The sequence below is a fragment of the Lipophrys pholis genome (assembly GCF_963383615.2).
Source record: "Lipophrys pholis genome assembly, chromosome: 9".
NCBI lineage: Eukaryota > Metazoa > Chordata > Actinopteri > Blenniiformes > Blenniidae > Lipophrys > Lipophrys pholis.
Genome location: NC_137639.1, coordinates 25377228 through 25391096, shown reverse-complemented (window position 1 = coordinate 25391096; position 13869 = coordinate 25377228). Strand labels below are relative to the sequence as shown.

General features: G+C 43.9%; 2 protein-coding genes across 7 annotated transcripts in view; both read right to left on the bottom strand.

Moving 5' to 3' along the window:
* Positions 1-9400, bottom strand: part of kif13a (kinesin family member 13A) — a 34671-nt gene extending 25271 nt beyond the window's left edge. For all 5 annotated transcript variants that reach the window (XM_080471502.1, XM_080471498.1, XM_080471499.1 and 2 more), the window contains exons 1-2: positions 9123-9400; positions 8737-8827 (exon numbers count right to left, since the gene is read on the bottom strand). In XM_080471502.1, the coding sequence (XP_080327628.1) occupies positions 8737-8827; positions 9123-9177 (146 nt within the window). In that variant the 5' untranslated portion in view covers positions 9178-9400. The remainder of the gene's footprint in view (positions 1-8736; positions 8828-9122) is intronic.
* Positions 9401-11884: 2484 nt separating this feature from the next.
* Positions 11885-13787, bottom strand: LOC308114144 (E3 ubiquitin-protein ligase NHLRC1-like). Of its 2 annotated transcripts, none has more exons than XM_080470818.1 (2): positions 13635-13787; positions 11885-13279 (listed from the first exon to the last, which is right to left on the bottom strand). In XM_080470818.1, exon 2 carries the CDS (start codon positions 13244-13246, stop codon positions 11972-11974), a length of 1275 nt encoding a protein of 424 aa, XP_080326944.1. In that variant the 5' UTR covers positions 13247-13279; positions 13635-13787; the 3' UTR covers positions 11885-11971. The 2 variants fall into 2 exon arrangements, with proteins under 2 accessions (XP_080326944.1, XP_080326943.1); XM_080470817.1 differs by having other exon boundaries at positions 11891-13307; positions 13635-13725.
* Between the last annotated feature and the right edge of the window lie 82 nt (positions 13788-13869).

The window sequence follows — 13869 nt, the reverse complement described above, 5'->3', positions numbered from 1 at the left end:
TGTACAGTACAAATGTGTGACACACATGTGTGGCACAGAAGTGCCAGATATCATCAGATTCTTGAAGCCCTCAGAGGCACGCTCGCCCGGCCACTGCAGCCTCAGCAGGGCGTGACTAAAATCTGAAAATCCCATCGGGGACCGCTTGTGTGTGTGTGTGTGTGTGTGTGTGTGTGTGTGTGTGTGTGTGTGTGTGTGTGTGTGTGTGTGTGTGTGTGTGTGTGTGTCATCAAGGGCAGGCTCATGATTCAGGGCCTGCAGCTACCTGATGCCAGGGCAGCCATGAATGATTTCAACTTTGCCCATGGTGAGAGACGGTCTCCTCTGACACGGCTACTATTCCCCGCCTGCATGCTGATTGTGTGTGGCAGATTAGAGAGGAGCAGATTTTTTCATCCATCTTCTATCCTGCTTTTATCCAACTTAAAGTCACGTGAGTCAACAATGGGAGAAGAAGGAACCCACACACACACAGACACACACACACATACCAACACCAACTGGCAAATTAGAGTCACCAATTAAGCTGGAACACATGTCGTTGGGCAGTGGGATGAAATCTGAGCACCCAGAGAAAACCCACACACACAGACAGCATGCAATTCTAAGACCCCCAAGTCGGTAAATGAACCAAGGATATTCTGTGACGCCAAAGTACTAGCCACCAAACCACATTTTCATATTTTTGGATTTGGATTTTATTATTACTCAGACGACAATATCTCTCCGGCTGACCGTTTTTAAGGGACAAAGCTCCTCCCAAAGCTCCTTCCAGCTCAGACTCATGTGCCGGCACCCTAAAGGAAGGTATAGAGAGTGGGTAAACAGCAGTGGAATCCCCCCTGTGGTTATGAAGCAGGATTAAGGCCACTGGGTTATTATGCCACCGAAAACTGCGCTCTTCTAGCCCAGTAGGCAATACACCAGATTAATCTCCAGTATCATCCATCATCCTCCCACTGAAGCCTCCATCTCCTCTTCCAAAAATTACATTGCATGACTGGTGTCGTACAAGAAAAAAAACTAATGAAATCTGTGTGTTTGTGCGTGTATAATACATATAAAGTACATACATGGGGTTTTTTTTTTCGTTGACTACTTTAACTCCATGAAATACATGTCAATCATGATGACAAATCTAAAACAAAAAAAACAATCTAAAGTCCAACATGTTGTAGCTTTGCGTTCGCCACTGCACAAATACAATATTATAAAATGTAACTGCGTGGCGAAGGAGATTTTGCAGGAATCCTGCTGGTGCAAGGCAATACACAAATCACATGGAAGAGGTTCACCCCCAATTGAGACAGCTCCACATTCATCTGTCCCGTGCACACGCTCACATGCATGCAACATATTTTGTTGCCGCTCCCCATCACATATTTGAAACCGCTCCTCTCGAGCTGCCTCCCCCGCCTTCTTAACATCCATAATGACACATATGAGATGTTCTTTCTAGTTCGGCTGTTGACAGGCTTTGAGACAATTACAATTCAACAAGCTTCAGTTCAGAGCCAAACACAACGTTCAGACGTCTCTGCGTGTGTGTGTGTATGTGTGTGTGTGTGTGTGTGTGTTCAAGTGTTGGGTTACAGCGCACTGCGCTCTCACAGGCGTCAAGCTAACATTTCAAATAGCCTTCCAGTATGTTTAGAACAGAACACACCAGTCCACACCCACTCAAAGCAGAGGTCATCCTGCAGACACCAAGCAGAGTTACAGTAAAGGGGGGGGGGGGGGGGGGGGGGGGTAGGATCTCCTGCAATGACCAATTGCACTGAAAACAGGCCCAAGGAAACTCGGGACCCAAGTGAAGTGAACAAATGGTCACTTTTATTAATCATAAGCGATTAAAAAACAAAAGGCAACAAATGGCTCAAGCCAGTGGTTTACATGTTGGACATTCAAATTTTTCCAAAACAACAATATAAGAGGTTAGTCAGCTGTGTCAGGTCCACTTCTATGTCTGTGTAAAGTTACACGTTTTTGTCTCTTCCTGTTTTACGTTGACATTCACCTGTCTCATCTCTGTCACTGCACACTTGTCCTTCCCCTTCGCCCTGGCTTCCTCCGTACATCTCAGTCGTTAATGTGTTTCACCCTTGTCTTCCCCTCCACAGTGTATATAACATAAAGCCCCTTCCCTCATGTCTTTGTGCCAAATCGTCTTTTTGTGATTTGGACTTCTCTTTGGATTCCCCTTCAGGATACCTTTGCTTTGGATTAAACCTGTAATGAAGGTTTGGAACTTTATCTGTGTCTGAGTCTGCTTCAGGGTTCGCCTGAGATCTGCGATAGGCTGATGACAAAAACAGACAATTCAAGCAACAGACAACTTCTGTAGCTACAAAAAAATCTTCATTACATAACATGTCTATTGTAAATATGAAATATCTTGACTGGTGGTGCACTGAGTTCCCAGATTGTTTACCAACATCAAAAGTTAAAAATACTCCCACAAAATGATGATATTTTACCCTAAATAGCTGATTAATACTGATACATGTGTCAGCAGCCTGCCAATGCTGCATCAGCTTTAGTTTAGTAATGTAGTCAAGTTTGTTCTGGAATACAATATTAAGGTATGGTCTATTCTAGCTGGATGAGTATTGTGAAGCAAGAAAGAAAGCAAAAAAGAAAGAAATGCTTAAAGCTCAAATACAAGACTGCAAGGACAATATATTCACTTTTGATTAATGCAAAGAAAAGTAAAGGAATCCAAAGTATGATTTTCCCACTTGTGCTTTTGAGACAGAAATGATAAGTTGCAAAAAAGAATTGTCGTTTGATTATGTAAACAGTTCCCCTGCGAGCGTGCTTGGTTAAATTTCACATCTGTGTTTGCATGATTACGCTTTTCTTCAAACTGATAAATTTAGTTGTTAACACCTAAACTTTGTTTTCCTATGGAAATATTTGGGGTGGATGGAGGACTTCAATCATTAGGTCATTTACACCGCTCCAAGACTCGTCGAGTCCTGTTGCTAGGCAACAGTGGCAAACACGGAGGCGAGACAACCTACCAGCCTCATGAGTCAAAGTTCCAACGTGAAAGCCAAAAGCAGGATCTCAAAAAAAAAAAAACCCAGCCTTGACGCTGAGCACCGCCACCAGCGGCACACATGCTGCTCATACCAGCTTCAGCATGGAACCACAAAGTTTCCATAACAAATGTTAACAACACAACATATGATGCAGGCCCAGTCTAATTTAATCCTCTCTGGCATTTCTGACACCACTGTGACGAGGCCCCGGTCAGCAGGCTGTGGGCCGAGCGCGCATGTGTTTGCAAAAACACAGACTGCGATACCGATCACATCTGCTTTCCCAAGGCCGAAACGTGGTGAGCGTCGAGGCCGCCAAAACACGAAAAGAGGAAAGTCAAGTTCATCAATTTGTTGAGTAAGTTGAGTTTGACTTGCACAGGAGAAATAAAGAGACATATTTACTGCCGGGACACACCTCCTGTGACCCTGGATGTCACTTATCTGAATAGATCTGACATGCGGCTGCTGAATATAATGAACAGCAAAAGCCAGACAAAGCGTGTTCATGAAGTGTAAAACACAAATGTCATTAACTGCACGCTGAAATGTATGTTTACAGTCGTTACGTTCACCGACACAATGAAACGTAATGATCTGCATGTGTGAGATAACATTTCTCGAAGTGGATTGTCTCCACAAAAGTGAGTCCACAATAAACCCTTCTGAACATGAAAGCAAGTTCATGTAAACACAGAAATCCAGCTTCAAAACTATAAAGAGGCCTCGTCTCTGTGAGAAAAAGAAAAGCAAAACCGTTGTGGAAGAACTGTAAGAGAGTGGATTTTTAGGTACAGTATGCCGCCTTCAGAACGAGAAGCCACATCTGAGATTAATGAGTCTCGGGCTTGACAAAGGGGGAGGGCGCCATCTTTTCTCAATTCTGGATCAAGATGTAAACAATGTTCCACCCTCAAAACAAACAGCGAACAGTCCACAAGGGAATACAGTTTTATCGGCGTGCTCTTAGCACCTTGTCCTGTTTGCATTACAACCGCATTAAGGAGAAAAATATCGCGCCTTTCAGGTCGGCTGACTCTGAGAACGAGGTCTGACTAAATGGAAAGGTTGATTATTGGCACTCAGGGAGCAACATGGAAAGACAAAAGGAGCATTCCTGAGGGCAGTCACTGGACAAGGCAGCATTGTCATTTAGTAAAAGCTTGTTTTGGACAGCATGATGACACTTGGTAATGTTTGACCTTCAACAACAGGTCTGTGTCGTGGCAATACTTTCATATTGCCCAGAAAATCTTTATTGTCCATCAATCATACAACTTAGCAAACACACAGGCACTATTAAAGGCTCAAGAGCTCCACCAATATACATACCAAGCAAATACTAATATTAGGCAACTTAAAAGCCAGTTAAATGACCAAACTGATACTTCTCTGCTTTCTGAATTGTTAAAATCTGATAAATACATCTTGAATACTTACATTGTTCTTATGTAAAATGTATTAAGGTTAACTGTAACTCATCCTTTCAAAGGAAAAATTTTGTACAGGTTAAACAGTGTAGTTGTAAAAGTGAAATATTACCATTTTAAGTAAATAGAGACAGAACAGGCCACAATATCCTCTTACTGTCTTACTGGATGTCCTAATTGTAGCTCCTCTCCACACCAGGCAGATTACTATGCCCAAGTAGGCAAGATAACACATGCTAGTGGAGATAACCCCAATTGAGCTCTCCTAACCATCAGTGATAAGAAGAGATTAGGGGGGAAATTACAAGGTTGAGTACGGACATTATCAGATAAATATCTACTTCCACTGATCGCTTTGAAATGCGGGCCTGCAGAGCAACAGTAGAATGGGGGATGAGGAGACAAAAGTCACATTTTGACTCCACGATTCTCAGCGAAAGCCTTTTTTTTAACTGGTTATAGAGAAACAAGACATCACGAGTGTCGTTTGTGATCACATCTTACGGGAACTTTGTGTATTTGAGCTGAAATATACAGAAAAGGGGGGTTTAGTTGGCACTTTCCAGCCCTAGTGTTCAGTCTTTGTGCGTCAACAGACATGCTCGGGCATGATGGATGTAATATGGCCCCATTGTGTGAGTCAAAGGGTATTTTCTTGCCATGATGCTCCACCACTCCACAGACAGCAGCCTCAGGTATTTCACTGCCCCGCCTCGATTGTGTCTGAACGTCAAAAGTGAGCAGACTGGCGCGTGAAAACCAAACCACTTTCCCCAGATTCCCATTTCAAATATGCCCTCGGTGCCAGCTTAACAGGCAGATGAAAGACGAAACTCGGGGAAACTTAACCTCTCGCCCTGAAGTCACAATCTACGTTTCACTTTGCACACCACTGGAATTATCGTTCATTTCTCATGGAAACTGGAGAGGAGTGTAAGGTGAGGGGGAGGGTGGGGGGGGGGGCGGTCACGAGTGGAGCCATAATGCTCTGCGGTACAAGGAATGAGGCTTAGTCATCAAAGGAAATCCCTTATATTTTTCAAATTCTTTATGCGACCCACATGTTTAAGAAATGCGGCGCAGCCTAATTAACACAATTAGAAGCAATCTGTGAGGTCTTAAATGTCGCATACGGTTCCATCCACTGCAGCCTGTGTTTCCTTATTTTAGCATTCAAAAGAATTATTAATTGTATTACAAAACAAAACCAAAAAAAATAGTTTCTCTTTGATCCCCATGTCAGTCTTCTATGATTAAATCTTGTGCGCGGAACAATAAAGTCTCTGGGTAAGGCAAGTGTTCAGTTTACCTAGAATGTGTCCAGATAAAAATATCTGTTCCTGGCGTTTCTTTTCTTGCACATTCCCATGGGAGAAGAAAAAGTTCTCATGATCCTGGCCCCGCAGCCATATTTGGCACGCTAATACCCACTAAATCTGACACATTTCCAGCACACAGGAACAGGTGTCTTCACAACAAGGCAAAGGCTCGATGATCAGGGTATCCCCCTTGTGCTGCCTCCACCAGCAGCAGAAAGGAAAATTACATGGTTTAAGAAAAACCATGGCAGCCTAAACACAGAGACCCAAAACACACACACACACACATACACACACAGCACCAGAACTGAAACGTTAACAAGTAATTATATGCCTGCACTGCACTATAGAAAAGAAATGTGACATAATAGAACCAAAGCAAACTCTGCATTCTGATTTTCACAATAGTACAGATTTTTCAAAAGGGTTCAGGAGAGCAGAGCACCTTGAATGAACCCAGGCTGAATGGAAGTGAATCCTGCAGGCGTTAAAAACATTTCACATCAGTGTGCGATTGATAGAACGTCTACAGATATGGAAACTTTAACTTGCGATTCAAATAGTAGGGGCTATAACAGTTGTGAAATTACTTGTGAGTGGAGAGTATATTTATTTTTGTATGCATGTTGATATTTGTGAGTCTGTGATGAGATTTTTCAGAGAGTAGTTATATTTATGCAGGAATGATTACTATTTTATGGGACCTGTAAAGGTCTATCTCTCACCTTTATATGGGCCTCTCAGTCAGATGGATTTTTACAAATGGATTTTGCCTTTCTCCTGATGCCCTTGACAAAAACTGGCAGGACAACTCTTGTCAGGCTGCCTGCCCTTTGGCCTGTATTTTCTTTCCCGAAGCTATACAGAATTCATAACACTAACTTTAAAAAATGACATTACAGGAACGGAGTAGGAGCTGGCATAACAAACGTGATCCTACAAGTCTAAACAAAGGGCAAAGATTGAGAGAATAAGAGCAAAAATCTACTTGTCAGGTTAAGCTGCGAGGTTACTTGAAAAAGAGATGAAAAGACACAAAAAAACTCATTCAGCACACACACAGACATACCAATATGAACCCAGATGCTCACACACAACTCTCCCCAAGCACACACGGGTCAATTTAGGGTCTTTAATAGCCGCCACACCACTCAGCACCACACTGTCACTCCTCTGACCTCTCACCCGCAACAGCTTTTTGTTCCGTAGTTATGTGTCCTCTCCCACATGTGTTAGCTCTATGAGTGTGATTTGTTTAATTGCCCAGAACACATCCATTGTGTTCCGATAATTACCTTAAAAACACAGGTTAACGCGTGGTTATTACCAGTTCATGTTGACCGTTTAAAAACCCTGAGAAGCAGTGAAAGTCTTACACTTTAACAAGTCTGCATGTGGGCCATGAGAAAATCCCTGACTTGTGTTCGCCCCATATGACTTCATTTTCTGCCGTCACATTGTGCACTCTTAACTCCTTTCTAAATGAGCATCTCTTTAGATTTGTTTGCGCCTGTGGGTAATCAGGTCAGCGCTCTAATCACGCGTGACAACAACAGTGGAGAAGCGCTGGCCGACCGAGCGCAAAAATAGTGGAAAAACCTTCAACCAAGATGGGCCAAATATAACATTTCCTGTCACTGATGACAAGCAGAAAATCCACGAGCTGTGTGACTCCAGATGTGTCAGTCTGAGAGACAGATGAGAAGTCATCCAAATCCGCAAGTTTTCTGTGACGGTCATGAAAAGTCATTTAGACGTACTTTTCTTCATTGTAAAAAAAAATTGCTTGTTTTTTTGGTTTCTTTTAAGAAAAAAAAGCAAACAGGGTGGTCTCACTCCATTTCAAACACAAATTAGCTCTGACTAGAGCTTTACAGCGATACCCCGAGGCTTGACATTAATCTGTAATAGACATGCTCATGTCAAACAGGCTCAGCCTCCTCGCTTGATCTTAAAAACTCAGCACCAGATATTCCGAAACTCCAGGGTTGTGTTGTTTTGCTGAGACGATTAGTATTGGAAAGTTCACGGGAATTACATAAGACGGTATCATGTTGCAAGCAGGTGGGTGACAGACACCATGTCCTCTGCTGCAGCAGCAGTGCACGACTCTTGTGGGGCATTTATTTACTGGCGCTAAGACAAAGACATTCTCTCATCGTGATTCAGACATAAAAGTTGTAGTGTGTCTGCATCCGGATCAATACCCAGGCTGTCATGTTTAACTGTGGATATTTAGGCTAAATTGTGTTGCATGAGGTCACAGTTCGCATATTTCTTGAATGTTATTTGTACGTTATTATGAGCAGTCCAGTATTTTCCTGCGTCTATGAACTGGTGATAATGTGAAACACTTTTTGTTTCCATTTGATTTGAGTTAGAGATAAGCATCTGTCGTGCACCTGTATCAGGATCGTGGTCATACTGTCTCTCGGCTGTAGATTTTTGGACTAGATTATTTTGCAAGAGACAACGTTATTTGCCAATGCTGAACGTGCTGATGTTTAGTTGTTGCATGGAGTTTTTGGTGTTAATGTGATGTAATTCCATTGAGATCTCGAGCTAGAAGACAGTGAGTCAAGATCATACTGTCTGAATGTAGATTTTTGAGCTGGATTACATTTGCAATGTAACTGTATGAGGATCGTGACTGTGCTGTCTGTGTCTAAATGCAGATGTTTGTTACAGATTGAGCAGCACAAGGCTACAGTGTCTATAACCTTCTTTGCCAGTCTTGAACCACCGGGAGAGAATGCAATCTGTTTTGGGGTTTTTTCCTGCTCTTTCGCTGACATTTCCAAAAACAAGCACGTCGCAGGAAGAGACTTAACTTTGATTCCCTGCAGCAAAACTGAGACAAAAGTTCTTTTCTGTGATAATCCCCAAGCATGTAAAAGCAGCGTCGCACACCCCGAGTGTTGGCAGAGTGTCAGCTTTGTTTACCTGTTGTCTCCTTTTGCATTGGATGGTGGAGGGTGCAGGACAGTCTGGTTGTCCTCCATGTCCACGACGCATTTTGTGTTCAGTTCAATCTCTGCAGAGAGAAGTTTGTTTTTATTTTTTTTTATTTATTTTCTTTAGTTTGGGGGGGGGGGGGGGGCAGTAAAGCACATCGCGGGGGTGTCAGGAGTGGAAATCTCAGCTCCTTTCCACCGTGTGTGTCTCAAACTACACTCGAGTCTGACTCCAAGGATCACAACTCAAGACTCAGAAGCAGCAACGACGAAGTAACCGAAGAAAATAAAAAAAAAATAAAAAAAAACTTCACGATAACGCAGCAAAACAAAGTGAGGGCAGAGAGAAAAGAGTGTGGTCGGTGGAAGACTTACCCCTGCGGTTCATGGGCCGGACTCTCACTGCAACTTTTACCTTTGTATCCGACATTTTCGTCCACTTTTCACTCCCACCCTGTCTGTGCGATCAGTGTCTGAGGATCCCCGACAACAAGCCGGGGGCAAAAGACCCGCTGAGTCTACTCGAACAGCCCCGGTACGCTCCACACATCCAGGGGAAGACACCGGAACTCGGGCATGTCTGTCATTTATGTCCAGCGGGTCTCGGTCCCGGTGAGAATCCAGCTCTCTGCTCCGGACACAGACAGCATCCCCACCGCCATCTTCCACCCAGAGCACGACTGCTCACTGCCCGCACACTGACTGGAGAGAGAGAGAGGGAGGGAGGGAGAGAGAGAGAGAGAGGGAGAGAGAGAGAGAGAGAGAGGGAGAGATAGGGAGAGGGAGGGGAGGGGGTGAGAGAGGGGGGGAGGAAGTGAGAGGGAGGGAGGGAGACAGAGAGAGGGAGGGAGGGAGACAGAGAGAGGGAGAGGGAGTGGGAGAGAAAGAGAGGGAGGGAAGGGGTGAGAGAGAGGGGGAGAGGGGGAGGAAGGGAGAGGGAGAGGGTGAGAGAGGGAGGGAGGGATGGAGAGGGGGAGGGAGAGAGAGGGAGGGAGGGAAGGAGGGGGAGTGGGAGAGAGAGGGAGGGGGAGACAGAGAGGGGGAGGGAGGGAAGGAGGGAGAGAGAGGGAGGGGGAGGGGGTGAGAGGGAGGGAGAGAGGGAAAGAGGGATGGAGAGGGTGAAAGATAGAGGGAGAGAGAAAGAGCGAGTGAAATAGAGAGAGAGAGAGGCTGAGCAATAGAGAGAGAGAAAGAGAGGGGGAGAGAGAAAGAGGCTGAGCTACAGAGAGATGGAGAGAGAGGCTGAGCTACCGAGAGAGGGAGAGAGAGAGAGAGAGAGCGAGAGAGAGAGAGAGAGAGAGGCTGAGTTACAGAGAGAGGGAGAGAGAAAGAGGCTGAGCTCCAGAGAGAGAGAGAGAGAGAGAGAGAGAGAGAGAGAGGCTGAGCTACAGAGAGAGGGAGAGAGAAAGAGGCTGAGCTCCAGAGAGAGAGAGAGAGAGAGAGAGAGAGAGGCTGAGCTACAGAGAGAGGGAGAGAGAGAGAGAGGCTGAGTTACAGAGAGAGGGTGGACAAGTTCTTAGAGAAAAGAGAAGTTAACACACAGAAATTTGAAGTATATAACTTTAATGTTAAAACCCTGAGGTCTGTGTCTGTTGAAATTAAAAATCTCTCTTTCAGGAGGTCCTGGACAAAAGGCCCTTAAAGCTTCAGACAGAACATTCACACATAAAACATATAGGAAAATGCCAATACGTTAAAAAAGCACAGAAACAAGGAAAGACTGATGTAGGTCGATGAATTATTATTACATACAGCAAAACAGTTTTAGCACCGAGTTTCTCTGGATTATAAAACAAAACATGTGCATTACATCCTCCAAAATGCATTTTTCTTACACTATATGTTTTTATCTTTCTTGCTTTCATCCTATATATTATACTCTGTTATTCTTCTCTACTTTTAAATAAATATTTAAATATATAAAAAAAACAAATTTTTATATGGACCAAAATAGAACATCTTGAAAACTTTCAATTTAAAGTATTATATATGTCAAAATAAACCGGTGTTAAATAAAAAAAACAAAAAAAAAAAACAATAGAATTTAAAAAGCGTTTTTTTACTTGTTTCCCTGAAACTGTTAGAATGTGTGAGAACTAGTCCTGACGTGTACTCATGTAGTCACGAGTAATCCCTCTGAACCAAAATTCCTGATGCTAATCCCACGTCAAAAGAAGACGTCTATTTTCTATAATTCCTTCATGCACTTAAGTGACTTTCTTTTTAGTTGAAGTGTCTCATTTACCAAAAACAGATAGATTTACCGTTTTGTTTCATTTTATTGACTTTTATTTTTTTGTTTTTCTTCTATTCAGCTTTCGAAGTTCTCTTTCAGAACATAAAAAAATTAAAAATTCCTCATCATTTCCCCCCCATTTCATACTTTTTCCTTATATACGTATATCTATAAATAAATACATACATACATACATACATACATACATACATACATACATACATACATACATACATACATACATACATACATACATACATACATACATACATATGTAAGAGGGCTTATTTTATGGAACATCCTAGATGGCAATCAAAAATGTATTTTTTTTGAATATGCTTAAAACATTTAAAAGGTGGTTTAAGCTCACAAATTTGGAAAAATATCAAGAATAAAACTCACTGTGTTCCTTTAAAGGACAGATAAAATCTGTATTGTTTTTGTTTTTTCAGGAATGGAAAAGGAAATGTAAGTCTCCCCCAAAATTGACTTTGCTGATACTGTAATCCGTTTTGAGAAATAACTGATTTTGTTTTTATTACTCCAATTGTAGAAGCTTTACTTTTATTATGTCCATGGTTAAGCAAAATAAGTTTAACTTCAGCCTGAAACCTTCGGTTACAAATTATGAGGAAGGGTGTTGTTATATTGACAAAATAGATTGACAGAAAATATATATTTTTCTGAGTTTTGCTGCTTTGTTTATCTTGTTGTACGAATAAACTCACTCCTTATTATTACTATTTTATTCTATAACATTAATATTATAATGCATAATAATCAAAATTTTGCCTTCCTGTATCAGTTTGCAGTTTGAAGAAATAAGACGTTTGACATGTGATTTAATTGATGGATAATAGCGTCGTGGGACGACAGACTCAAAAACAGAAACACATGAAATCAATTACTGGAACAGAAGTTTACTTCACAGTTTGGAAACAAAACTGCCCCATTGTGGAGATTGAAGATGGATGGAGTAGACTCTTTATTAATTAACATTTTGCTCGTCCCCTCCTCTTTCTGTTTGAGGTTTGTTCACGTGAGAAATTGAATCAGTCGAATAAATCTTGACGGTATGGTCTCCACCGTCCAAGGCAATGAGCGTGTTGCTCCGAAGCACCAATCCAACAGGACGGATGAGGTGGTGTCCCACCAGAGGAGCGAGGACTGGGCCCTCGTTCTTTAGCTTTCCCAGACTGAAAATCATCCCCTGATCAGAGTCGGTCACGACCACGTCTCCGTCGTCGTCAAACGCCACGCCGGACATGTTGAGCCTCGCCGCGGACAGCAGCGTCAAGCCGAAGCTGTCGATCCGATGCAGAAGGCGGAAGTCTTGGGTGTACACCCTCAGCTGTCTGTACTGGTACTTTTCTGTTGTAGTTGGATGCTCCATCACTGCGACGTTCCCATTCCCGTGACAACAGGCTACTGATTTCGGACACTGAAGGTCTGAAATGACAGTCTGATGCTCCAAAACGGCCCCGCGGCGAAAGTCCACTTTCACCTGGGACAGCGTGCCGGCCTGAACGTCCGACACCAGGATGTGCCCGCAGGTATCCGTGTCCACCCCCCAGGGTAACTTGAAGGACTTCCCGACTGTCAACAGATGAGTTCCCCTGGAGGTGAAGACCTTCACGGCTTTATCTCCCGCATCCGTCACCACCACGTAGCCACTGGTAGTCACCGCCACATCCACGGGGTAACAGACGTCACCAGTGTCCGTCCCCTTTCGCCCGAAGCTGTGGAGTCTTCGCCCCTGGAGGTTGAACACCACCACCCTCTTTTCCCCATCGTGCACCACGACTATCGTCCGTTTGGATCCCAGGACAGCGATCCCAGTGGGGTTGACGAGAGTCCCCCATCCTCCAAATGCGGCGTGGAGGTGTAGGGCTGCGCGCGCCGGGCCCGTGGACGACAAAAGGCTTCCTCTGGTGCCGCGGGAGGGAGCAGAAGATGGGGGACTCTGAGACAACAGAAGCTCCTGCAGATCACTGAGAACCTGGCAGTGGGAGGTGCCGTCAACGCTGCACAGCTGTCGACAGAAAGGGCACTCCAGCTTCCTCAGGAGAGGGTGGGTCAGAGCGGCGACGCATTCCAGACAGAGCACATGGCCACAGGAAAGGTTCTGCGGCCTGCGCTCCCTCTGCTGACAGCCGAACGTCTCGAAGCACACTTTGCACTCCAGTAAGTTGATCTGGATCTCTCTCAGGATCCCGTCGGGACTCAGGCAACCGCGACGTGGGAGACCAGGACTCTTGGCCATGACTGAAATATCCTGACGGTCTTTTTAAAACTCCTGATGGAACAGAAGCAGGCAGTGCAATCTAAATAGTGGTGGTGGTGGTGGTGGTAGGGAGGGGGTGACAAGGAGAGATATATGAATGCACACAACTGCAACAATTTAGTGAATGCAGTCACATCCTGTGCCGTGAGGCCAGAGACCACGTGACATCCTGCAACATCACAGAGGTCCTCTGCTGCCATCCTTTGGAAAACAGCTCACTCACAAGCTGTTATCACCAAGGGTGCACGTCATGTTCAAAGAAATGTATTCCAAAATAGAAAAAGCAAGTGAACACATTCAAGGCACGATGGATGTTAGGAAATACGTTTTCAAGGCTAAAACTGTTCCAGTGCTCCTGAATACTCACTCACAGCTTCTGGGAGTTGAAAGAGGTTTTCTTCGTTCCAACAAGGCCTAAAATCTGCAGCCGTTCACGACTCTGATATATTTATTGCAGTGTTTTGGTTTTTTTTTTTTTTCCAAAGGAACTGTGACTGTCCCTTGAAATACATGTCGTTATAGGTCATCATGAGCAAGCTATTTCCGTCCCGTGTTCCGTGCTGTGCAACCCGAGTGAAATCTGACCCGAGCTGGGTAGAGCT